Source organism: Lepidochelys kempii, chromosome 4, assembly GCF_965140265.1.
Source record: "Lepidochelys kempii isolate rLepKem1 chromosome 4, rLepKem1.hap2, whole genome shotgun sequence".
In the NCBI taxonomy this organism is placed as follows: domain Eukaryota; kingdom Metazoa; phylum Chordata; order Testudines; family Cheloniidae; genus Lepidochelys; species Lepidochelys kempii.
In genome coordinates, this window is record NC_133259.1 from 8,777,786 (window position 1) to 8,802,851 (window position 25,066).

Here is a 25,066-nt window from a genome sequence, read left to right on the forward strand (position 1 = left end):
CTGTGGGGCTGGAGGGTGGATGATACGCATCTCCCGGATTCCACTCCAGCCCTCTCCTCCCCCAGTGTGGATCTTAGACCCTGCAGTGAGCCCTCTGCAGGGTCTAGGAAGTGCAGGGGGATGGTGCTAGGGAGGCTCTGGAGCCCCAGTTGCATGGGGAGGAGGGGAGATGCACACACCAGATCCCCATGCAGCTCTCAGCAGGGATGATTCTTACACCAGTCATACTGTATGCGTTAGGCAGTGGAAGAGTTAACTGAGCTTACGGTTGTTTGGAGACCACAGGTGCCTGCGTTAGCCTTGACTGGGAAAACAGGATGGCAGCTGCAGATTGGCTGTCATGATTGTGTCCCCTTTAGGGCATCTTTTATAATATGTATTAGCCAAAGCCCTACTTAACTTGAGATTTTGCAGAAATTGGGGATTCCACAATATTAGGCTTCCACCACAAGTTTGACAGTGGGAGTCCCCACTGTCAGCCCCATGATCCTGCTCTCAACCCCAGGCCCCCGTCTCAGCCCCGGGAGGCCAATAGTTGAAAATGGCAGAAAAGTAATAATGGACATTATTACAGTTCTTCCTATGAGCCCCAGCTGAGACTGGGGCCCTATGGTTTTAGGTACTGTACGAACATACAGCTAGAGCCAGCCTCTGCTGTGAGAGCTGACAGTCTAAACAGACAACGGGTAGAGAAAGGATGGGGAACTGAGACATGGAGAGAGTAAGTGATGGGCTGACTTTGGGCAAATCACTTCACCTCTCTGTGCATCAGTTTCCCCAGCTGTGTAATAGGGAAAAAATGCCGACCTCTTTTGTAAAGTGCTTTGATATCTGCTGATGGAAAGCTGTTGCAGAGCTGGGACATGAAGCCAGGTCTCCTGAGTTTCAGTCCAGCGCCTTATCCACAAGAACATGGTGCTTCTCAAATGTGTGTGTGTTTATGGAACACTTTGTGTGAACATCTCTTGGACTAGAGGCCGTTTGCAAACTAGGTTTGTTATGTACGTTCACTATTTTCAATCATCCCTGTGTGACTGGTCCTATGCAGACAGCAGCCCTAACAGCAGCATCTGACAGCAAAGCTTTGCCCTCACATCTGTGTTTGCTAGCGGGGGCAGGTCACAGTAAACTGCTGTTTGGAGAGAGTTTTTTATTGCCAAAATGAGTGGGAAAAGCAGGAAGGCAGAGCGACTCCCCGTGTGTCAAGAGAATGAGATGCAGCTTTAAGCAGTGAGATTGGAGTATCTAGAAGAGTGTGTTGATCTGCAGAGAAACGTGCACATCATGGTTTTTCTGACAGAGAAGATGATGGCACTAGTGTAATTCCCTGTGAGAAGAGGGAGGAGTAGGAGGGCTCTAACAGCCAAGAACAAGACATGGTGAAGGAGAGAGAATTTTTGACCACTAATCACATGATCCATCCATCCATTACATGCTCTCTGCAGAACACTTGATGGAAAAAAGGCATGACATGATTGTAATGACTTGGTTTGTCAGCAGGACGCTGTCCAAATGGGTGGACTGACTGTCAGTCGATAATTTGACATGCTTAGCTGTGGACAAGTTTTCATGAGTGTTCAGTACCTAGAGGGAAAGCAGCATAACTGACGTCGATAAGCGCCCTAGATTTACTAAAATAACAAAATACACAAACATTCAGAAGAGGGGGGAAAACAGGTACTCAATAAGAAGTTGAACAAGTAACATTCCTGTGACGCTTTCCAAGGATGCCCAGAGTTGTGAGGCCCCTTGCTGCCGCCTGCCCTTGCTGTGAGGAAACATTGTCTGGGCCTGCTGGGGATCAGCTCCCCAACTCCATTGACCACAAGCCCTTCCCAGTAGGCCGTGCAAGCCCTGCTGTCTCTCTCCAAGTGAGCAATTGGCACGTTCCAGCTCTCAGGCCCTCTGAACATCTTCCTGGAGTGTCCACCTCTGGTCCCCTGGACACGAACAGTATTCACAGATTGGGGGTACTCTTCCTTTGGAAGCAGCCAGCTTATCAGTTTCACCTCAGATCCCCGCTCCACTTAATACCCAGCACGGACACATGTTTATAGTCAAATAAAGTAAAAGTTTATTTAACACAGCATAGAGATGCAAGTGATAGCAAGTAGAAATATTGGAAACAGATGATTATATAGAAAACAAAATCATAACATGCATTCTAGACTTAATTAACAAAATACTCTGATGTCTTGTAGAGTATTGCTTACTCAAAATCTTTACAGAATTTCACAGCCACGCTGGCTGTGACCCTTTCATAAGACAAACACATTGTTAGCTTGCTTCCTTCATGAAGGAGTCTCTGTGTTTCCTTATATCCCCCAGATATCCCCTAACAGTCCTCTGTCATTAGTCAGAAACGGGATACCCTCTGCTGTTGTATCCTGTGAATTTCCTCTCTGGCAGTTTTCATAATCTTTTATTCTGCCTGGGGCTCAGTATGAAAATAGATCCAAAATTGCCATGAATTGTATGCCCAATGACACACATATGACCAGTCAGGGAAATAGGCATCTGGTACCTCTTGCCTGAAAGGAACATGTCCGAGTTACATCACCGCCTGGTAACCTGCCTTAACTTTAAGACCTTAGGAACACAGATACTTAACTGCTTAAATATGATCTGTACACACATTTTGCAGTGATCAGTGGGCTAGTGGCTCTCGGTAGAGACCTCACATTCTCCCTTCTGTGGACTATTTTGCTACATCCGACCCAGGAATTCCTGTAAAAAACCCTATGCACTCCTGTGGCCTCTGCCAGCTGGCATGCAAAGGTCTCTGGGTCACAAGTCCCTTAATTCAGAATACTCATTTCAGCTCCACTGACTGTATCATAAACTAAACACAACAAAATAATTCCTCTGAAGACTGCTTTGGACTGGCTTTTATTAAAACTTGTCAGCTTATTGGAACTACCCATTTAACTGATAACAAACCTACATCACTATAAACCCTACTCACTGATCCAGAGTTAAGAACCCCCTTCTGCCGTAAAGCTGGGGAACGTATTGTGTATTCAGTTTGGTTGTTTGTAGGCTTTTTCATTGATCAGAGGCTAGGATCCCAGTCCTACTTGTGGGCTCTAGCAGTTTCTGTCCTTCACTTCCTGTTTTCTAAGATTAGCTGCGCTCCTTTCTCTTCCCCAGTGCTAAGTTACAGGATTTGCCATCCAAGAGGTGGAGTCTGGCTCTCTGGATTTTATCTTTCCAGGAAGTGGATTTTTGAGTGGAGAAGTTGGTCCAGTAAAAGATGTTACCTCACTGACCTCACATCTCTAATATCCTGGGACAAACATGGCTACAACACTGCATACAATAATGGTTCCCAAAGGCACTTTGTTATTGCTTGCATTGAAAGGGGAATGAGGAATTAGATTAATAATATTTAGCTTTTACTGAATACTTTCCATCCAGAGGTCTCGAAGCGCCTATCATATTGACATTCAGCAGGACATGTGCTCCTAAATCACTTCAGTGCTTTTGAAAATAAGCTCCAGCACTCTATTCTAATAGATTTTTATAGCAAGCGTATCACTGCCGTACAGTATCTGAGTACCTTCCAGTAGTGCATTAAGCATCACCATCCCCATGGTATAGAAGGGAAAAACTGAGACAAAAGGTGGGATTTTGCAGCTATGATGTGGAGGTGCCAAGGTAGCTTAAAGCTGTTTCAGGAGCCAGAGTGGCCCCTGGCATAAATCAGAGTAGCTCTAATTTATGGCAGCAGCACAGAAATCTCACCAACAGAACAGTTATGAGACTTGCTAAGGTTACACAGCAGGTCATTGTCAGAGTGCAGGTCACTTTACTCCCAGTCCAGTGCTCTAGCCACTGGACCTCACTGCTGCCACATATGTTCTTCTAGTTATTAACCATTTTACTACATTGTGCGGAGCCTTTTTTAAAAATCAGCATCACATTAGCTATCCTGCAATCGTCTGGTACACAGGCTGATTCAAAGTAAACCACAGTTAGTAGTTCTTCAATTTCATATTTGAGTTCCTTCAGAACTCTTGGTTGAATGCCCTCTGGTCCTGGTGACTTATTACTGTTTATCAATTTGTTCTGACACCTCTTCTACTGACACCTCAATCAACAGTTCCTCAGATTTGTCACCTAAAAAGAACGGCTCAGATGTCGGGATCTGCCCCACATCCTCTTCAGTGAAAACCACTGCAAAAATTAATTTAGCTTCTCTGCAATGGCCTTGTCATCTCTAAGTGCTCCTTTAGCAACACGATCATCCAGTGGGTCCACTCACTATTTGGCAGGCTTTCTGATGTATTTTTTTGCTGTTAGAATTTGAAGAGCAACTAGCTAAGTACACAAAAACTTGCTTGGTCTGTTATATTATACATTTACACTTGACTTGCCTGAGTTTATGCTTTTTTCTATTTTCCTCACTAGGACTTAACTTCCAATTTTAAAGGATGCCTTTTAGCCTCTAACCATCTCTTTTACTCAGCTGCTTAAGCATGGTGGAATTTTTTTGGTCCTTTTACTGCCTCAATTATGGTGCTTTTAAATAGTCTCCATGCAGTTTGCAGGCATTTCACTCTTGTAACTGTTCCTTTTAATTTCCGTCTAACTAGCTTCCTCATTTTTGTATAGTTCCCTGTTTTGAGGTTAAATGCTATTGTGGTGGGTTACTTTGACACTTCTCCCCCTCCAAGAATGTTATATTTAATTACATTATGGTCGCTATTGCTGAGAAGCTCAGCTATAATTTACCTCTTGGCCATACCCTGTGCTCCACTTAGGATTAAAATCAAGAATTGCCTCTCCCATGGAGGGTTCCAGGACAAGCTGCACCAAGAAGCGGTCATTTAATGTGTCTAAAAATTTTACCTCTGTATCCCTTTTTGAGGTGACATGTACCCAGTCAATATGAGGACAGTTGAAATCCGCCATTATTATTGGGTTTTCTGTCTTCATATCCTCTCTAAACACCTTCAAAGTCACCATCACCTTCCTGATCAGGGGGTGGGTAGTATATTCCTACTGCTATACTGATTATTCAAACATAAATTTCTATCCACAGAGATTCTATGGTTCAGTTTAATTCATTTTAGATTTTTACTCTACTTGACTATGCTGTCTTTCACATATAGTGCCATGCCCCCACCAGCTCTGTCATTCCTATATATTTTGTACCCTTGTATTACCGCAAACCCACTGATTATCTTCATTCCACCAAGTTCCACCTATTATATCAATATTGTCATTTAAGGCCAGGCACTCTAGTTCACCCATCTTAGTATTTAAACAGCTAGCATTCATCTGATGAAACATAGGAAAGCCCTTTCTTCATATCTCCATTTGGCATCTGAATGTCGAGCCTTTCATCTGCTCTTTATAATGTGCATCAAATCTCTCATTCTGAGCCACGGTGAAGTAATTTTTCCAGTCTCCTGAAATCCCTGGTGGGAAGAAAAAAAAATGAATGACTAGTTTATTCTCCCCTTCCGGGCTCCTGCCCCACTCTCTTACACACTAGTGTTCTCGAAGCAGAGGGTATAAGTTCATAGAATCAGTGAAGAGAGGAGGGGTAGGGAAAAAAATGTCAGGAGTCCATTGTAAATATTTCCCAAAGATACTCCAAAAGGCCCTAGCATAGTCCTGTGATCCTAGTGCTGTTCAGACAGAATTCTAAGTCAGGTTTTCAGTGTTCTTTTTGCCTAGATGCTTAACAAGAACAAAGGAGAAAAATGTAACAGATCAAAAGGCTGCAAGAGACTTTCAAGTTAAGCAAGTTAGAGTTAGAAGCAGTGGGAGACATTTATTTGAGGAGCCAGTCCTATGAGGTTGATGGGGTCCACACAAACTTTACATTGTCCTCACTGCTGGGGACTGTGTGTGTGTCGTGAGCAGAGGGGTCCTATGGAACATCTCTTCACACCAGTCATGCATCTCAGGATGTATGATTAATGCACGTACATTTTCCAAACTTCTGAGTGATCTTGGATGCTCAACTTGAGACACCTTTAAGGGTCCCCAATTTTCAGAAAATGCTCAGTACCCACCTTTTAAAACTCAAAACCTTAAAAGGTGTCTCAGGCTGGTCACCCAAAAGCACCAGGAACTTTGGAAAACTTAGGCCAGTGTCTATTTTTCTTTTCAAGAGAGAAAAGGATCTTTGTATCCAAACAATTGTTTTTAAGATGCATGCAAGAAACACCAACAGTAATTAGCACTGTTGAACTGTCAATGGATACTGTGTGCACTCCCAGACTGATGATACTGGCATCTGTGATCTCTTCCTGCAGGCCAGTGTCACATATTAACCCAGGTCCAGGCATGGCAAATCATTATTGTTATTTGTATTGCACCTGAAGTCCCGCTGGGGTAAGTACATAGACATAGTATGAGACAAACTGTGCCCGGAGGAGTTTATAGTGTAAACGAACAAGGGCACTTCCTTCTGGATATCCCCATTTTGCAGATGGCAAAAGTGAGGCACAGGGCAATCAAGGCCCACCTCCTCAAAGGTATTTAGGCTTCTAATATCCACTGATTTCAGGGCCTCAGAGATTTGCTCAATGCCACGTGGTAAGTCAATATCAGAGCAGGAAACAGAATCCAAATTTCCTGAAGCCCCAGCTAGTACCAAAACCACAAGATCAGTCATCCTTTCCAGAGTGCTACACCAGGATCTGCATGCTAGAAACGAAACAGGAGAACCTTCCTCGTAGTAATTTATCTGAGCTGGGCCTTCCATATGCAGCTCAACCATTAACTGGGCTTGGCTCACAGAGAAAAACACTGACCCTGGGAATTTCCCTTCCTGTGAAAGTGGGATCAGGAGCTAGTAATAGTTGTAGAAAACTGTTCCTGCTGTTATCTTACTGGCCTTTCCTGTAAACTTCTTACCTTTTCTCATGAATGGAGACACAGTGTGGTCCATAGCCCAGGTTGGCATCATTTCATAGTTGACAGTAGGATTCTTCTTCATCTCCTGGAAGGAGGTATGGTGGAGGATTTTATTCACCACTTCCTCCTTCAGGTCCTTTCCCAGAAACTGGAGCACCTTCTCTATTTCGCGCTTTGGGTCCTGCAGAGAGACAGGCAGATAGACCCTCAGGTGGTGAGACATGATAAAAGATAATATATTACTGAGTAGAAGTTTTCCTAGCCACTCTTGGATGTGTTGGTAGAATGTGACAGATCTTTTTTGTATTCATTTGGGACCTAATCCAGAGACCAGTGGAGCAGACCTCTAATGAGCAAAGAGCAGCTCTTTTAATGAGTGATGCATCATAATAACAAATCATTTCTAGAGCTCAGAAAAACTTTTGAAAGAAAGGATCACCAAAGGCTTGCTATCCTGGACAACTAGCTTTCAACAAAACACTCCATTTACCAAGCGGGCTGCTACTTACACACTAGTGTTCTCGAAGCAGAGGGTATAAGTTCATAGAATCAGTGAAGAGAGGAGGGGTAGGGAAAAAAATGTCAGGAGTCCATTGTAAATATTAAAAGTAAACTGCTTGAATTTGAGATCTCGCAAAAAGGGCATTAAATTAAGCTTCTAAAGTTCGAGCACTGATAGTCATATGAAATAACTTCCCCTTTTAAAGACAGAGACAGAAGCTAGCTGAAACCTTTAAACAAAAAAGTCTCACCAGCCCTAAACTCTAACCTCAGCCAAACTGCAGCTCAGCTATACAATCTCTTGGATCCATCACTTATTGGTTTTAGACAATCAGCCACCACTACATACTTTTTTATTCTTTTGCGTGTGCATGTATTTCCCCCCGCCCCCTTAAAACACCTTTCCATCTTGCTTTCTGTAGCCAGGAGGAAAAAGGGGCCCCTCACCAAAAAAACCACCCAAAATCCAAAACAACCAAAGTTAGAACAAACCAACCAAGTAATATTAATCAGTTTCCTACTCTCCAATGAGAAGCTGCAGTGTGGCCTTCCCTGAAATGCTGCAGTCCTAGCACCAGGGTGTGTTGGGGAAAGGTATAAATAGTAGCCCTTAGAAATCCCCTGCCTCATATGACCTAAAGTGGAGTCTAGCAGCCCATGCCTAGTATTGTAGCCGCTTCTGGTTCCAGTAAGAACGCAACCCAAACCCCTTGCCTTAAGGTAAGAATAGCTAAAAGCATCTTTACACAAAGAAAATGACCAGCATAGCTATGCAAGTAAAAATCCCTGTATACACACTCCCATCCTAGCCTTTCCCCAAGATAAGCCTTAAGTGTCTACTTTTGAGAGAGAATGAAGCCAGCTCCGCAGTTTGCAGCCTGCAGTGGAGTGGTTTGTTTTCTTTCAAAGTTATATCCAACTCAAGGGCTTTAACACCCGTTAACAGATGTACCCCTTAGATTTCCCAATCCTCTGTGGCGGTTTGCTGAGTCACAACCAGCTTCAGCTGCCAAATAGATTTCAACTGCATTCCCCATGCACGGCACGCTAAGGATGTAATTGTACAGCTGCAAGCAATCGAGCTCAGTGCAGGTGCACAGAGAGCTTCTGGTGGTATGTCAACTCTTCTACATATTTGCCTGGTTTTACACTGGTTTGCCTGGTTTCATAAAAAGCACTAGCCAAGTCCGTACAACCTAAAATTTCATACAGACAAAATGAGAAAGTAAGCAATTTTTCAGTAATGGTGCACGGTGACACTTTTGTATTTTTATGTCTCATTTTGTAAGCAAGTAGTTTTTAAGTGAGGTGAAACTTGGGGTATGCAAGACAAATCAGACTCCTGAAAGTGAGTCCAGTAGTCTGGAAAGGTTGAAAACCACTGATCTAGAGCTCCTTATTTAGGTGTGTAAATAGGAACTGGGTTTTTCTGGAAATCTAGTTGCTGTTGTGGGGGGCACTTTTGAAACTTTTGCCTTACGTGACTCTGAAGCAGAATGGAACAGACCTAAAGCTCCCCTGACTTCCTTCCTGTGCTTACCAAAACTACCCTGTGTTCACCCTCAGAACTTCAGTGTGTAAAATCTATGACCATGTGTGTTCGTTGTGTTGCTGTCTGACTGAATGCAAAGATGTGAGACATGGGAATATTTAAGGATGGCTCAAATATGAATTAAAGATCCATTAGACTCCTAATAAATCACTGGCTCAGGCTAAGCCTGGTCCTCCTCCCTCTTTGTTAGTGCTCTGGGTGCAAAAGAGAATAGGCTGGGGAGGAATAACCCTGTTAATTGATTTGCCTGGTAGGTGGTGAGGGCCAGCTGGTGGGAGCTCGCTAAGAGGGGCAGGATGTGTGTGTGTGGCAGGGGGCTTATTGTGTTACATAAAGGATGAGAGGAGGGTCCTGGTCCCTCCATCCCCTCCTAGTTCTACCTTCTCTTGGGGTTGACAGGGGCACAAAAGGGAGTGTTTATGGACCAGACTAAAATCAGGTCTGGGGAAAAGGCCGGGGTCATTGCTTTCTAAACTAACGGGGCATGAGCCATCTAGCAGTTTAGGGATTGTTTACCATATTATTATAAGAAGGCAAGGGGTGGATTAAAATGAATCATGGTTTGGATCAGCTGAATCCACTGTTGTACCTCTGGGTGGCGGCTGTAGGCAGGAAGTTTGGGGCTGTGTACTTGCTGCCTTAGTTCGGCCTTCAACGTGGCTGGTTCCGGGATTGTTTTGTTAATATGCAAAGTATTTTCCCACTGGGTGTAGTAAAATAGGCGATTGCAGAACCACCCCACCACTCCTAACGATGCCAGTGTTGCAAACGGACATGCAGGAGAGGAAGGATGAATTTCTGGACTGGCACTCAGGAGATGTGGGTTAAACTCCTGGATCTGTCACAGATTCCCTCTAGGCAAATCACTTAATCTGCCAGTATCTCAGTTCAACAGGAGTAACACTGCTACTCTCCCATCCGGGGTGTTGTGAGGCTACACTCATTAATGACTGGGACATGCTCAGATAGGACAATGAGGGGAGCCCTATATATACCTAGATAGATGTTAAAATCACCCTCCTTCCTTAGGGAAAGGGGGCATTTGGAGCAGGATCCCCTGGCATCTGCTCATCGCTCCGCCTTCCTCACCTTTTTCATGTCCTCGTAGAACATGTACAGAATTCGATAGGCCTTTTTCTTCTCCCACCAGCCTTTGACGTGATCGTACCAGGATCCATAAGCCACTACATCCAGATTGAAACAAGCAACAAAGAGAAGGAGGAGAGAGATATCACAGCTCGTACTGGTTCTAAGAGTGTCACAGGGGACGTGAGCTGTTAGGTTATTATACCAGTCTCCCAGAAGAGTCTGGGAGCCCCGTTGCTTGGGACTTTTAAAACCAGGCTGGACAGAACAGTGGACTGTGTGCTATGTGCACTAATCCTGCACTGGGGCAGGGGGTGGATGGGATGAACTGCTGGTCCTTTTTCTTCAATAACCAGCTGGAATTTTTAAAGGCATTTTTAAAGGGTACATCTACACAGTGATTAAAAATCCAGGGCATTGAGTCTCCGAGCCTGGATCAGCTGCCTCAGGCTCATGGGGCTCAGGAAGCAGGGCTAAAAATAGCAGTGTAGACATTCAGGATCAGGCTGGAGCCCAGGCTCTGAGACCCTCCCCCTCGTGGGGTCTCAGAGCCTGAGCCCAGCTCGGGTTGCCAGTTTTGCTTGGATGTATTCCTGGAGGTTTCATCACATGACATAATCTTTAATTCAAGATTAACCTTTAATTCCTGGAGACTCTCGGACAATCCTGGAGAGGTGGCAAGCCTAGCTCCAGAGCAAGCCCAAACATCCACATTGCAATTTTATAGACCTGCAGCCTGAGCCCGAGTGAACTGAGCTGGGCTCTTAGACTTGGGGCTGCAGGTTTTTTATTGCAGTGTAGATCTACCCGGAGGCACCATCTGATCTGCTGCTTTCTCCTCCCAACCCCTGCGCTCACACTGAGTTGAACCTATTTCTGTGGGGCAGGCAGGAGAAGATGGGCACGTTGAGTCCCCAGTATTGGTCAATGCCTCTGGACAGAGGGATAAGGTAGCTGAGAACGGTTTGGAGGGGAGGGGAGGGGAGGGGGGGATTAAAAAGGTAACTAACCAGATATGTTACATGCTTGTTCTATGTTGTCTGGCCGGGTGTTTTGTCTAGTTAGATTGTGCCGTCTGGGGAGGAGTCATATCATTCTCTGTGTGTGCACGGTGCCTGTGTGGAGCTGTTGGGCCCCACTGCAATGCCAACATTAAATAATCATTATTATTTTGGCCTTAACAAGGCTTTGCAAACTTCTCTTCTAAGTAGCGTGTAAACATTCTGGTGGGTTTCGATTCTTGGCCCCAGACCAGAAACTGAAATGTTTGGGCTCTGCTCCTGAAGGGGAGGATTGTGAGGGCACCAAGTATAGTAAGAATTATTTCTGTTACAGCAGCCCTGTGGGATTCCCTCGTGTTAGGTACTGTACACACATAGTGAGAGACAGCCCCTGCCCCCAAGAGCTCACAATCTAAACAGATAAGACAAGGTGGTAGAGCAAATGGAGTCACAGAGCGGTGACTTGCCCGAGGTCACACAGGGAGGTGAACTGACTTGCCCAAGGTCACCCAGCAAGTCAGTGGCAGAGCTGGGACTAGAACCCGGGTCATCTCAGTCCTAGTCCTGTGCCCTATCCACTGAACCACATTGCCATGGCTTAAAGTTCACATACTGCCCTAAGGAACTCGCAGTCCTGTCAGGCTCTGCGGAGCCAGGGAAAGTCACTAACACTGGACCCTTTATAACGCAATTGAATAATATATCCCTGGATTCTTGCCCAGGGGGTGAAGGGACAATCTCTTTTCTGTTGTTTATGTTCTTATGCCACACCTGTTACTGTGGTTTCTGAGAGGTTACTCCTACCTTTCCCAGCCATGAACTTCCCCAGGAACTCATCCAAGGTGCCGGGGTCTGGATGCAACTTTGCCATCTGGTAGAAATGGTAATAAGAGACAGCCACATCCTTGGCATTTCGGGCAACATAGATCATCTGCAGGACAGAAAAGGGAACGTAGTGCAGTCTGCATTAGCAGGGGCTGCAGGGATTTTGACCTGACCCCCTGCATAGGTCTGGAAGAGATTTCCCCTGCTCCAGTACAAACACCATCACTGTACAACTGGCATATGAATTATGGGGAGGTTGCCTTTCTGAGGTGTCTGGCACTGGATGCTGCTGGAACCAGGAGGCAGGCGTAGTTGGGCTGAAAGATGACGATTCCTACATCGCTGCGTCTCTCTGGGATGGCTGGAGCTGGTTACCTTGCAGTCCTGCTCCCAGAAGGAGACAGGGAGGAGCTGAACTGGGAGGTGGGTCTTCACTATCCGAGGCAATGGCGCTGTGGCCAGCTGTTCTGTGCCTGGAAAACACACAGGGGGTTAAAGGTTAAAGGAATTATCTGGAGCACCTGGCACATCCTGAATGAACAGCCTGTGCTCACTGGAGAATGAGTCAGCACGTCCTGCCTCTTCCTTTCAGGATACCGAGAAAGACGGAGGTGAGGCTAAATGCCCTCCCCACCCTAACTCTCCTGCTGCTAGCTGCCTTCTCACGCAGAACCACTGCACCTGAATCTTTGATCAACTCCACTGATTTGTTTATTGCAGCCACCAGTCCAAATTTACCCTCTCTCTTTAAAACCCTCCATGGGCCCACTTCAGCTTGTCTCTTGGACCTTGCCTGTCCCTCTGCTCATTTAGCTCTGGTTTCCGCTGTGACATGCCAAACAATCCTGCAACTGCTGGTGCAGATTCACCCTCTTGGCAACTGCTGCTGTCTAGAATGACTTTCCTGCATCTCTCTGCCTCATTCAAGAGGGCCTCTCTCATTTCGGATCTCATCCTCGCTGATAACTCTTTAGTTAAGCACTGGAACAGGTCACCAAGGGAGGTCGTCAAATCCCCACCTTTGGAGGTTTTAAGAACAGGTTAGACAAAGACCTATCAAGGATGATTTCGGTATACTTGGTCCTGCCTCTGCACAGGGAGATGGACTAGAAGGCCTCTCAAAGTGCCTTCCAGCCCGACATTTCTAAGATTAGTAGCAGCAAAAGGAAAAATAAATTATGATTATTTATTTAGCATTGCGAGTGCTTTACAGACATGACAGGGTCTCTGAGCCTAAGAGCTTACAGTCTAGCTAAACATGGGTAGGGACTTGGGCTAGGGTGGGCAACAAAAGCAGCATAATTGTCCCTTTCTCCATTTAAACTTTTCACCTGAGAATCACAGTGAGAGAGCTAAAAGAAAAGGAGGACTTGTGGCACCTTAGAGACTAACCAATTTATTTGAGCATAAGCTTTCGTGAGCTACAGCTCACTTCAAGAGCTGCTTTCTTTTGACACGGAACAAGGAACTCCACCAGAATAAGATAAACCTAAGGCTTTGTCCCTAAAGCTGCTCTGTTTCACTCTAGAGTTTCTGGCTTCCAGCTACAGATTCAAAGAAGCAGAACAAAAAGCACACACTGGTGCCACAACATTTTTCTACTGATTTTGTTTTCCTGTGATGAGGAGCAGGATTAATAAGCAGGAAACAAATGAGCTTTAAGGCAGGCTTTGGAGGAGAAATGGGATGATGTGATGCTGACCGGGTCAGGGAAGGTGTCCCTGGCTCTGTAATAGCGTGTTTAACCCTGTAAAGCATGTTGGTGTACAGTTTGTACAAAGACACTATAAAACCAGCTGCACTGTTGTAAAGGTTGAATTACATACAGCATTAGAATCAGTCTAGAGACAGCATTCTCCTCCTTCCATGGCTCCTGTGGGAGGGGGCTCTTGCATTTGTCTGATCTCCTGTACAACGCTTACCACTTAGGAGTCCAGGGAAGCTCATTTCCATGAAAGGGACTCGATTGAAAATTGCATCCCGTTTACATTTCTCCTCGTCCCCATCATTGTAAATCATGTCCACGATTTCACTAATCCAGGTTGTGCCTGGAACGTAGATTGAAAGGAGCATTTCAGAGGTAAGCGTATTCTGTCTCCTACTGGTGGATGGATATAAAGTTAGGTGACCCTCTCCCCACCCCCACATTTAAATACACTCTTATTTTTACTTGCCTGATTTTGGGTAGGTGGAAATGAGAAGGTCATCTGGTCTGGCCTGGAATGATTCCACCTGAGCCCAGTTCTCCACAAAATGCCGGTAGAGGGGAATTTCATGGATAACCTCTAATTCCTGCCTTGATAAATGTTCCATCTTGGGAGGGCTGAGTTAAGGTGAGGAAAAAAGGGGTTAAATGGCTCTCATTATTTGCATGATAACTGTATGGAAGACATCCCTACACATCATGGAACTAACACTGGTTTCCAAGAGGTGGGGGTGGAAGAAGTAGAATTCTGTTGTTCTTGATTTCTGTAGTCTCTCTTTACATGAATCAATATACTTTGCAATTTCTAAACAAAAAAAGCCAACCAAACAAAAAAAACCCACAAAAAGCTTTGTTAAAGAAGAGTTACCATTGGATTTGTTCCACTGGAGCCCAGTGTAGCCTTTTATTTTATTTAAATTTTGTAACGTGGTATTACACTACCGTGGGTTCAGCTCTGGCAGCTACAGTTTCAAGCTTAACGGTGAAAGTCACCTCTGCTACTTGCTTTAGATTTAGAGTCTCTAGGGCAGTAGTGGGCAACCTACGGACCATAGACCACATGGGGCCTCTCGGGGTAATCCATTGGCGAGCCGCGAGACCGTGTTTACATTGAGTGTGCACAGGCACAGCTGCCCGCAGCTCCCAGTGGCTGCGGTTCGCCATTCCCAACCAGTGGGAGCTGCGGGAAGCAGTGCAGGCTGCAGGGACGTGCTGGCTGCCGCTTCCCGCAGCTCCCATTGGCGGGGAACCGCGGCTACTGGCCGTGCCTGTGGATGGTCAATGTAAACACTGTCTCACAGCCCACCAGCAGATTACCCTGATGGGCTGCGTGCGGCCCATGGGCCACAGGTTGCCCACCATTGCTCTAGGGACACATAAAGACCAAGGGTAGCGACCACACAGACATTCACAAGTCCAAGGTCTAGTCTGTTTTACAAGTTTTTTTAAAGTTACAAATAAAGTTATGATTACCCAAGCATCTAGAAATTCTATACAGACCTATGCACTAGTTAGAAATATAGCGCTACTCACATCCTTAACAATAGTGTTAGGGTCTGATGGGTCTCTCATGGATTGATCATCAGTAGAGGGATGGTTCCTGCTGGAGTTTCCCATAGGGAGCTCAGTTTTCCTAGTCTAGGCACCCCCTTTTTTATAATGTGATTCTGACTATACGTCATTAGCATTTCTGCACATAGCACACTCTGTGGTTAGGGCATGTGTTAGAAAAATGTGATTACCAGGTATCTTGTAAGTAAAATATTACTTTTACTGTTAATTTTTTGCAATATCACCCATTAGTTCATCTTTTCCTGTAATCTTAAGGCATCAGGTTATTCTTTGGTCACTTACTTATATCAGCATTCCTTAACTCTATGGCTTACGTGTAGCTAAGCTAAAATCTTGCAGGCCTTAGCCCAGAGGATTGCAACCCCGCTTACTTAGATACCTAATACATGAGAATTCCCTCTACATACTGATCAATCTTAAACTTCTGTAATCCTACAATATAACTCTATTTAGAATACAATGATTATATATAACATAACATGTTAGTTAATTATAACATCACACAATTAATGAACAATCAACTAAAATCATTGGCTACACCAGCTAATGCCCCAGAGCAATATTACTTGTGCTTTGCAAAAATCCAGACTCTTTAAAACAACAGGCACGTTCACGTTGCTAGAAAGGAACAGCTTGTTTCCTTGCTACCATATAATATTTCGTCATTCATTATCACCCCCCCAACCTGCAACTCTCACCCAGTATTAACTGTCTCCTGGGTTTCCTGCATAATGGAACTCTGCTATTTGATATACTCCTGATTTTATATAGTGTTTCTTAAACAGGCAAGATGGTCCAGCAGTTAGGGTTCTGGCTGAGACTTGGAAGACCTGGGTTTAATTCTCTGCCACACACTTCCTGTGTGATCTCAAGCAACTCACTTAGTCGCTGTTGTGCCTCAGTTCCCTATCTGTAAAATTAGGATAATAGTGCTGTCCTACCTCACAAGGTGTTAGATTGAAAGGTGCTCAGATCCTACGGTAATGAGGTCCATATAAGTATTCAGCTAGAAAATGTGAGTATGGTTTTGTAAGGATTATGGTTTTAGGGTACATTAGATTATGAGGAAATGTATAGAATTCTGACAGTGTGGTGTGTGAGTGGATCAGAAGAATATTTATAATGCATAGAATTTGAATGAGTGATTTGATTGTTATGAAATGTTAATTATATAGTATTGTAGGGGTAGGTAGGCATAGGCACATTTCTCTCATGATGCAAATAGCATGCATTTTAAGTGGTTAATGCAAAATGCTTGGGTTATAATATGTTGAAATGAATCCTTGGAATAGAAGATAGGCTGTTAGAAATGGAATCCTCACAGTATCGTCTTTGTGTCCTGAGTAAAACTTTCAGGAGCATCATGCAGCTAAAACCCAGTTTAAAAATGTTACACTTGTGAAATGAATGTTAGCACTGTGTGTTCCCACCCAGTCTTCATTACTACAAAATCAAGCATTCATGCCAATCAGCTTTCCCCATAGCACAAGGAAAACGAGTTAATAGACACAAATGGGCTTGTCAGAAATAAGACTGAACTTCAGAACCCAAAGTTGCAATGTATGCAAATGATAAACAGTGTATACAGAAGTGAGCTGTAGCTTACGAAAGCTTATGCTCAAATAAATTGGTTAGTCTCTAAGGTGCCACAAGTACTCCTGTTCTTTTTGCGAATACAGACTAACACGGCTGCTACTCTGAAACCAGTGTATACCTAAATTAATTGATTCTCTTTCTGCTGACCCTGGTGTAAATCAATAGGGCAAATGTTGTAACCATCCTAATTACTTCCTCCTTATCGTTAGCCAGTAAAATCTATGGGGCAGATCCTGGGCTGGTGTAAATCAGGGTAACTCCATTGAAGTCAGTGGGTTAGATTCTCAATGGAGCTATGCTGATCAACACCAGTTAAGGATTTGGCCCAATCTTCTTTTGTTAAAACCACTGATGCAAAATCCCCACAAGGGACCCAGTTTCCTTGTTTTAACTGGACCACAACATTAGCAATTTTATGGAACCTCAGTCAAGCAAAAGCTATCTGGAATGGACAAGATTAAACACATCAAATATATTTTCAGCCCGTAGGAGCTTTAATTATGGAAAGGCAAAGTGATGCTATGGCAGTATAAACTCCGGTAAGATACTCTTGAGCGTCTTTCTCAGTAGAATGTTGTTTGATTAAAAAATTAAATTTAAACTTTTGATATCACCAATAAAGTCTTCTTTTAATCCTGGGCACCTCGTGTATTTTGAGATTCCAGACGAGCAAGGAGAGGCTGGAATGCTGTATTTTTCACATCATTCTTTCAGGCGTAATCTAATCAGAGGACCTTCCTCTAAATCCCAAAGCTTTCACCAGAAAACAACAAAAAATGCCTTCTGTAGGGATAATTCCCCAGGCTCTCCCCTCCACATTGCTCCTGAAAGGATGTGTGGTAAGACCCAGTATCTTTCTCAGAATAACAGATTATATGACATTTCTATCTTTTAGGCACCATATCTCTGCTCCATCTGAAATATGAGACTGAATTTTAGACTGGAAGACTTTAAGGGCCCAATCCAAAATCCACTAACTTGATGGGATTCTTTCCATTGATTTCACTGGGCTTTGGATCAGGCCATAATGGCATGATGAACCAGATTGCCCCTTGAAGTTGTAGCAAATTTAAGGGGTCCCGGTGTTGCTATCATAGTGTTATGTTTCAGTTGGGAAAAACAATTCTTCCATTTCCCAGGGAGGTGAATTGTCAGGCCTGAATACGTAAAACCTGTCTAACAACGTTACAAACGTTACAGCTTCTTTTTGTCTCTGTCCATCTTTCACTCCATTTTTATGGTGGTAATGCACATATGAAGGAAGTGTTGCAGACCCCAGAGAGAGCAAATTGCAGAGTTTTAAATCCCTGAAAAGCAGATGTATACAATATGTTAGAAGTAGATCTTACCTTGCTCTCTTTGTAGAGGATATCTCTTGCTTTCAGCCTAGCTTCACCTCTCTCCCACATAAACCCAAGTAATTGCAGTTTTATTATTGCTAATTAGCAACTTAAAATATGCTGAATTGTGCAGCCTGGGTTAGAAGAGCAAAAAACCTCTCTAATGTTGAAGGAATTAACCCAGAGTAATCTTAGACTTCCTGATTGTCTGTTTTCCTTGTGTTGTTCATTTTTGACCTTTGCACAGTGTTATCAACCCCAGGCATTCAAAAATCATGACTCAGGCCCCCAGAATAATCAGCCTGGCTTTAAAATCATATTTTAAGAAAATTGGAATCTGTCTATTTGCCTTCTGGTTTTTTTTAACATTTTGGGTCCACTCAGAAAATGCTTTCAAGCTATTCCCTACAATCATGAGAGCTAGAAACTTTTTTTTAAAAATGAAAACTGAGAGTACATAACTCCTGGAAATGTCACATATTGCACAACTCATGATAAAACTACAAGAGTTGACAACACTGTACATCCCAAACAGATGTAAAAGGGTGTTTCCCCAATGCAACACTGTGTATTGTAATATCAAAACTAGTGTGGTATTCAGTAACAGCTGCAGGTACCGCCAAGAGAGGGGTCTCAGGAAAGCTACGAGCATTTCCAGTTCAAGCAGGCTGAGTGATTCTTGGACTGGAAGCTACCCCACATGGGGAGAAGTGATACACACACACTCCCGTACACCTCTCTCTCACAGGGAGGGTGACTGACTGACCTGACCCTCCCTGCCTGGTGCTCTCTGTCCTCCATGCCTGGCTGGGCCCCCAGGATGGACCCGCCTCTCCTAGTATCTGGTGCCACATCTTCCCAAGACAACAGGTGGCAGGACGGGGGGGGATATGCAAAGTCACATGCCCCCTCCTCCCTCCCAGATTTCTGCCAGAGCTCATACCAGAATGTGGCCAGCAGCAGCCTTTCAACACTGTGTGGGAGGGAAGGTATGGGAGCTGCTTCAAGCCACGGGGGGGGGCGGGAGGAGAGGGAGAGGAGTGGGGCAGGGGAGGGATGACCTGCCCATGTCTTTGCAGAGGTCATCTCTTCCCTCACCCTCTGCTCCCCTGGGGCTGGAAGCAGCTGGTCCCTTCCTGCCCCACAGTGTTGAAAGGCAGCTTACACCCACAAGCTGCTGCTGGTCACCGACATAACCCAGCCACCTCCTGTCCCCTGGCTACAGCGCAGGCAGGAAGGGGTTAAGCCCTAAGGATGCATTGTGCACCAGGGCCCAGGAAACCTGACTGTAGGGGCTTCATGGAACCCGACTAGAGAGATGGCTCAGCAGGGGAGGGTGCCTAGGGGATGCAGCAGCCCCGCACTCCCTGGAGGCAGGACCCAAGCCGTCGGAGGGGGGGGAGGAGGGGGTTAAAGGGGTGCTAAGCTAAGTCCCTGCTCGGGGGTGGGGGGCTGCTGTGGAGCCTGCAGGTTCAGGGTGTGAACAGGCTGGATATCGTTTCCCCCGCCACGCCAGAGTTTAGCTGAGGGGCAGAGAGGCTTCCCCCGTGTGCGGAGCTTTGGTACACGCAGGGCTCGGCTCCTCCTGGCCAGCGCCCAGGGCCAGAGGATCTTGGGCTTTCCCAGGGCACCGGCCCAGCCAGAGGCAGTGGGGGAAGAAAGGAGCCTGCTGGCCAGGCTGCTGGTAAACTGAGTACTCCAACTGGGGGCGGATTCTCCGCACAGCACTGGGAGCAGGACGCGCCCCTCCCAGGGGGGATGTAAAGGAGCAGTGGGGCTGGGAAAGGGGCAAAGCAGGGAGAGGACAGCGAGAGGGGGATCACATAGAGGGCCAATAGGTGGGCAGCAGAGGTGACATGTAACCGGACGCCGCCTGTTTCCTGCCCACACTCACCCACCACAGCAGCGTGCAGCCCAAGCCAGCTGGAAACTGGGACAGGGCCCTGCTGGCTGAGAGCCGGCACGCAGCAGGAGCTGCGCTGAGGGACCAGCATAGGGAGCGGCCAGCCCCATGTGCTGCAGCTTTGTCCATCTACCAGCCTTGCACACCCACCGCCATCGTTGGCCACGGGACCCTCCCACTCAGTGCTAGTAGGCAGGCAGCTGGCGAGCAGGGATCCGGCCAGCAGCAGGACCCGCAAGTTTTGATGTGAGGGAGACAGAAAATATGGGACAGTTTGCCCATATTTAAGAAAAAGTCGGGACACCTGCAGTAAGGCTTAAAAATGGGACTGTCCCTTTAAAAATGGGAGGTCTGGTCACCCTAAGTCTGAGTATCAGCTGAGCCTGTGTGCAGCTGAGCAGATCACAATTTTCAAGGGCTTGCGCAGTGCACACAAAATGGATCAGACACACTCCCTTTTCTCCCCAGGTTCCTTAGGTGATCCAGCCCACCTTTCAGAGAAGCAAAAGTAAACAATCTGAATGACAACGCAAACGTATCCCACACTCTCTCGGCCTTTGCAGTATAATACCTGGATATCAGAGGGCTTCCACGGGTTTTACTTCAGGGGAACCCCTGCTCCTTATGTCTTAGAGTTGATCCTTCTGCGAGAGCTCTGAGTTTCTTCAGTCCCAAGTCTCTGTTTTTCCCGCTTTTAGGCCTCAACAAGTTAAGAAACTACTGACTTTTCACTTCCTGGTTCCACCCTGGACTACGTTTAAAGGGCTAATGACTAAATAAAACAAGCTGGTCTCGACATGTTCCCACTTGTCCTTTGGCTCTCAGCTCCCATGAAGTACCTGTAGTTTCTCTGTCAGGTTCTAGCGTGGCATTGTGCGGCATATGTATCTCCTTCATTCAGTCTTGTCAAGGATGTTTTCTTGTGTCCTTTGTGTTGCACACAATCCTGGCCCAGAAGGAAATGAGGAGAGAGGGAATCTGAATAAAGGAGACAGCAGTGGGGCCTAAAGAGGGTGGTGTTTCTAAAAGATCAGCTGTAGTTCAACCAGAAGTTGCAGCCCTGATGCAGGAGTGACTGGATAGAATTCTACAGGAGGGCCAGACGAGATGAATGTAATATAGTCCCTTCTGGCTTTAAAATCTATGACTCTAGAGCTATGAGATGGAGGGGGGTGACTCTGCTGGAAGGATATTTGCAGACACCCATCAGTGACTCGTGTAAACTCCATACACACAGCTGGCCATGAAATGGCATGAATCTCCCTGGTGATTAGACACATCCTTTGAGAGAATGAGTGCATCCCTCATGAGCCCCCATAGTCTCTGACCCCTGCCATACAAAGGGGGGGGGGGGCTGGGCAGCTCCTCCCAGCAGGTCACAGGGAGGTGAAGAGAGTGAATGGGTTGTATTTAATACAGGTGTGATAAGGCTGAAGATTCTCCTCCACTCCTCTTGGTCCTTAGGCTTGTTTCCAGTGGCTTGTGCTAGTCCTCTCCACTGGGGTGAATTGCACCTGGGCAGAGGATATGCACTACCTGGCCAGAGTGCTTCCTGCAGCTCTTCCCTCCCACCTCCCCCAGTGTCTCTTGAATGTAGGAAGAGCCTGTTCCCACTGAGCGGGAAAACCCTGCTGCGGTCTAGCCTCTCTTTATAGGGACACTCTGTACCAGGAACACTTTACACCGGGCTGCTCTTGAGGTCCAAACAGGGCCCCATAACATGGGGAGAGAAGTCCCTGAGAAGGCAATGGTCTGTTTACTTGCAGTACATAATGTAGCCACTAGATGTCTCTGCATGCTGAGTAGAGCTCCAGATGGTGGGAACGAGGATTCCCTGTGGCACTTTAGAGACTTAACAAATTTATTTGGGCATAAGCTTTCGTGGAATAAAACCCACTTCATCAGATGCATGGAGTGGAAAATACAGTAGAGAGGTATAAATACACAGCATATGAAAAGATGGGAGTTGCTTTACCTAGTGTGGGGTCAGTGCTAACGAGCCAATTCAATTAAGGTGGAAGTGGGCTATTCTCAACAGTTGACAAGAAGGGGTGCAAATCACTTTTGTAGTGCTAATGAGGCCAGTGTAATCAAGGTGACCCATTTCAAACAGCTGACAAGAAGGTGTGAGTATCAGCAGGGGAAAATTAGTTTTTGTAGTGACCCATCCACTCCCAGTCTTTATTCAGGCCTAATTTGATGGTGTCCAGTTTGTAAATTAATTCCAGTTCTGCCGTTTCTCGTTGGAGTCTGTTTTTGAAGTTTTTTTGTTGAAGAATTGCCACTTTTAAGTCTCTTATTGAGGGTCCAGGCAGATTGAAGTGGTCTCCTACTGGTTTTTGTATGTTATAATTCTTGATGTCAGATTTGTGTCCATTTATTCTTTTGCATAGAGACTGTCCGGTTTGGCCAATGTACATGGCAGAGGGGCATTGCTGGCACATGATGGCATATATCACATTGGTAGATGCGCAGGTGAACAAGCCCCTGATAGTGTGGCTGATGTGGCATCCCTTGAATAGATATGCGGACAGAGTTGGCACCAGGGTTTGTTGCAGGGTTTGGTTCCTGAGTTAGTGTTTTTGTTGCGTGGAGTGTAGTTGCTGGTGAGTATTTGGTTCAGGTTGGGGGGGCTGTCTGGGTGACTGGTACCCAGGAGGCAAAGCTAGGGACAGGCTACCTGACTGACTGTGTCTGTTGTTGTGTTCCTTGGTAGATGCCTGCTGGCTAAGGCAGACTGACTCTGCGTGCTGTGACATGAGAAAGCAGGCTGGGAAAGGGAGAATGGCTCCCAACAAGGGGGGAAGTTTTGCCCAAATCACGATTTACCACAGGCAGGAGTCGCATCGTCATAGCCCTGCCTCCTACTCCCTGGAAACCCTCCTTTCCACAGAGCACAACACCCTTACCTGGAGACACCCTTTGGGGCTGGCTGGAGATCCCACCATCCATACACACACACACCCCATTTCTGGGCACTTCTCAACACAAAGGCTAATCTCAGCTCCTTGAGAGAGAGGCTCAGATTCTAGTCCTTTTCTGCCTCCTGCTAGCCCTGAAAGTGGGACATGGATACAATTGTCGGGGTTGGAAGTGTGTCACTGTGATTCTTCTTGCGGCTGGCAGGCTAGTCTCAGCCATCCTGGACCAGCCTCTGGAAATGCATGAGGACCCAAGTCTGGGTAGCCCACGAAGGGGAGTTCTTAATCCCCCTTGGGGTCCCCTAGGTCCCATTGCTAGCTAGCTGTGAATGAACAGCATCTAAGAACAGTTCCCCTCCCTGCCTAGAGCACACATGGTAACGCCTGGGCAGGGGCACTGTAGCAGTTTGCTTTGCTGTGGGACAAAGATGGAGGTGAGGTGCCCACACGCCTGGGATCTCTGTTTGACTCCTTGCCCCCCTGCTGTGTGATTCCTGCTGTGTTCCCTTCCCCTTCAGGGCTTGACAGGAGGAGATATGTGAGCCTGCCAGCTCCTTGCCCCTGGCTCTCTCTGCCTAGACTGACAGCTGCATCTCCAGCTGCACATGCTTCTCAGTCCTGCCAGGTGTCCTCATGGCATGCTCTGGACTTGTGCATAAAGGACACGATCAAAATATCTGCCCTGGAGCTGTTCCTTTCAATGGCCGGGAGAGTTGCAATGTACAGCTCAGATGGGACAGCAGTGAGCCCTGGTGGAGACAGGAGGTGGGTGCCAGCAGCGGGAAGAAATTCTTTAGCTGCCTGGAGTGGCTCATAGCCACTTTAGACATAGACCTCTTTAGACATGAGCCAAAGTCCTGCGGCTTGCGCTGAATGAGGGAGAGCTGGCAAGACTAAGTGTGTCTCGTGCTTCACAAATTGTTGGGCTCTGGAAGGGGGCTCCCTGCATTTGCGACTTTGTTTTGTTTTAATATGGGCATTCTTACTAAAGAGAGCACCTGCTGGGGGTGTTTCGTCTTTCCTTGTTTTAGCCAACTCTCCCATTCCAAAACTGAGCCTCTGACCATGGCTCTGAGGTGACACTGACAGGATTTCAGCCTTGTGGCTACCTAGGGCCACAGTGGGAGTTGCTGGGCCCTCCGAACATCTAGCCACTTCAGTTAGGTGGCCAATGGGAGCTGAGCTCTTTGGAAAATTGGACCCAGGGGCTTTAAGAGGGAGACTCCCAAAGTGCCTCACTCCTCTTTGGGCCTTTGAAAATCTCACCCCTAAATGCTGTCTGTAAACTGACAGTGACATACCTATAAACAAAGGAAACAGGTTTATAAAAGGTGACCAGTATGACATTGTAATGGACTCTTTGGCTCCTTTGTGATCTTTAGAGAAGCCCTAACAGGTTTATTAGTTTTGTTTGTGATACCTCCAGACCCCATTGTGCTAGGTGCTGTACAAACACATTGGAAGACACACATCCCTCTCCTGAGAGTTCATAATCTAGGTAGACAAAGGGTGGAAGAAAGAAGGATTGTTTTTACAGAAGGGTCATTGAGGCTCAGAGAGTCTAAGGTCTTGTCTATAAATGAGGAACAGTTTCTAAAAAATTCTAGAGCAAGCCTAATAAGTGTTCAAAGCTACTGTGGCTGCGAGAGGCTTGTCTAGGCTTTGCTTTATCTACACTAGGGCTCCCATTGTTGGTGATAGCAACCGTGGAAAATATTTAGAAAGTTCTCCTACTATAGACAAGGCTTAAGAGACTTGCCCAAGGTCACAGGAAGTCTGTGGCAGAGCCTTGACCATATGACCATCCTTTCTAACTGGTTGGTTGGGTTCTTTGTGTTTTCTTTTCTTCTTCTTCTTTCTTTTTAACCTTAGGATTGTTAACTGCATGTGCCCTGGCTTTGCTGGCAGACTCCTTGGAGGTCTGAGAGTATGGTGGAAGGTTTCTCTTCATGAGATATTTCTTACCCTTTATGGAAGAGAGGGGGATGTTGAATCTTCAGTAAAGACCTCTTTCCTCCCAGGTGTGGGTCAGGCATTTCCTCTGGTTCAATATTAATAGCCAAGCAGAACAATCGGACAAAAAATCCCGTCTCCTCCCAAACGTCCAGCTTTCATTCTCCAGTCCAGCCATGTGGTAACCCAGCTCATTCTCTGCTCTCCAAGGCATACATGGTTAAAGTACAAAACAAGC

General features: G+C 46.0%; 1 protein-coding gene across 2 annotated transcripts; it reads right to left on the bottom strand.

The window, feature by feature from the left end:
* Positions 1–2,112: 2,112 nt before the first annotated feature.
* LOC140910092 (sulfotransferase 1 family member D1-like) lies at positions 2,113–20,650 on the bottom strand. Of its 2 annotated transcripts, XM_073340268.1 has the most exons (8): positions 20,526–20,650; positions 14,013–14,161; positions 13,761–13,886; positions 12,214–12,311; positions 11,818–11,944; positions 10,016–10,110; positions 6,874–7,054; positions 2,113–5,423 (listed from the first exon to the last, which is right to left on the bottom strand). In XM_073340268.1, the coding sequence occupies exons 2-8, from the start codon at positions 14,149–14,151 to the stop codon at positions 5,311–5,313; spliced, it is 879 nt and encodes a 292-aa protein (XP_073196369.1). In that variant the 5' UTR covers positions 14,152–14,161; positions 20,526–20,650; the 3' UTR covers positions 2,113–5,310. The 2 variants fall into 2 exon arrangements, with proteins under 2 accessions (XP_073196369.1, XP_073196370.1); XM_073340269.1 differs by lacking the exon at positions 20,526–20,650 and having other exon boundaries at positions 14,013–14,247.
* Between the last annotated feature and the right edge of the window lie 4,416 nt (positions 20,651–25,066).

What these genes read in the sequence shown, in the direction of transcription:
- LOC140910092 (XM_073340268.1), bottom strand. Translation starts at nt 14,151, where the DNA reads ATGGAACATTTATCAAGGCAGGAATTAGAGGTTATCCATGAAATTCCC. An exon ending in TCTGGGAGCAGGACTGCAAG is followed by an intron (nt 11,945 to 12,213) that starts GTAACCAGCTCC and finishes TCTGTCCTGCAG; the next exon opens with ATGATCTATGTTGCCCGAAA. An exon ending in GTCTCCATTCATGAGAAAAG is followed by an intron (nt 5,424 to 6,873) that starts GTAAGAAGTTTA and finishes TCTTCCCACCAG; the next exon opens with GGATTTCAGGAGACTGGAAA.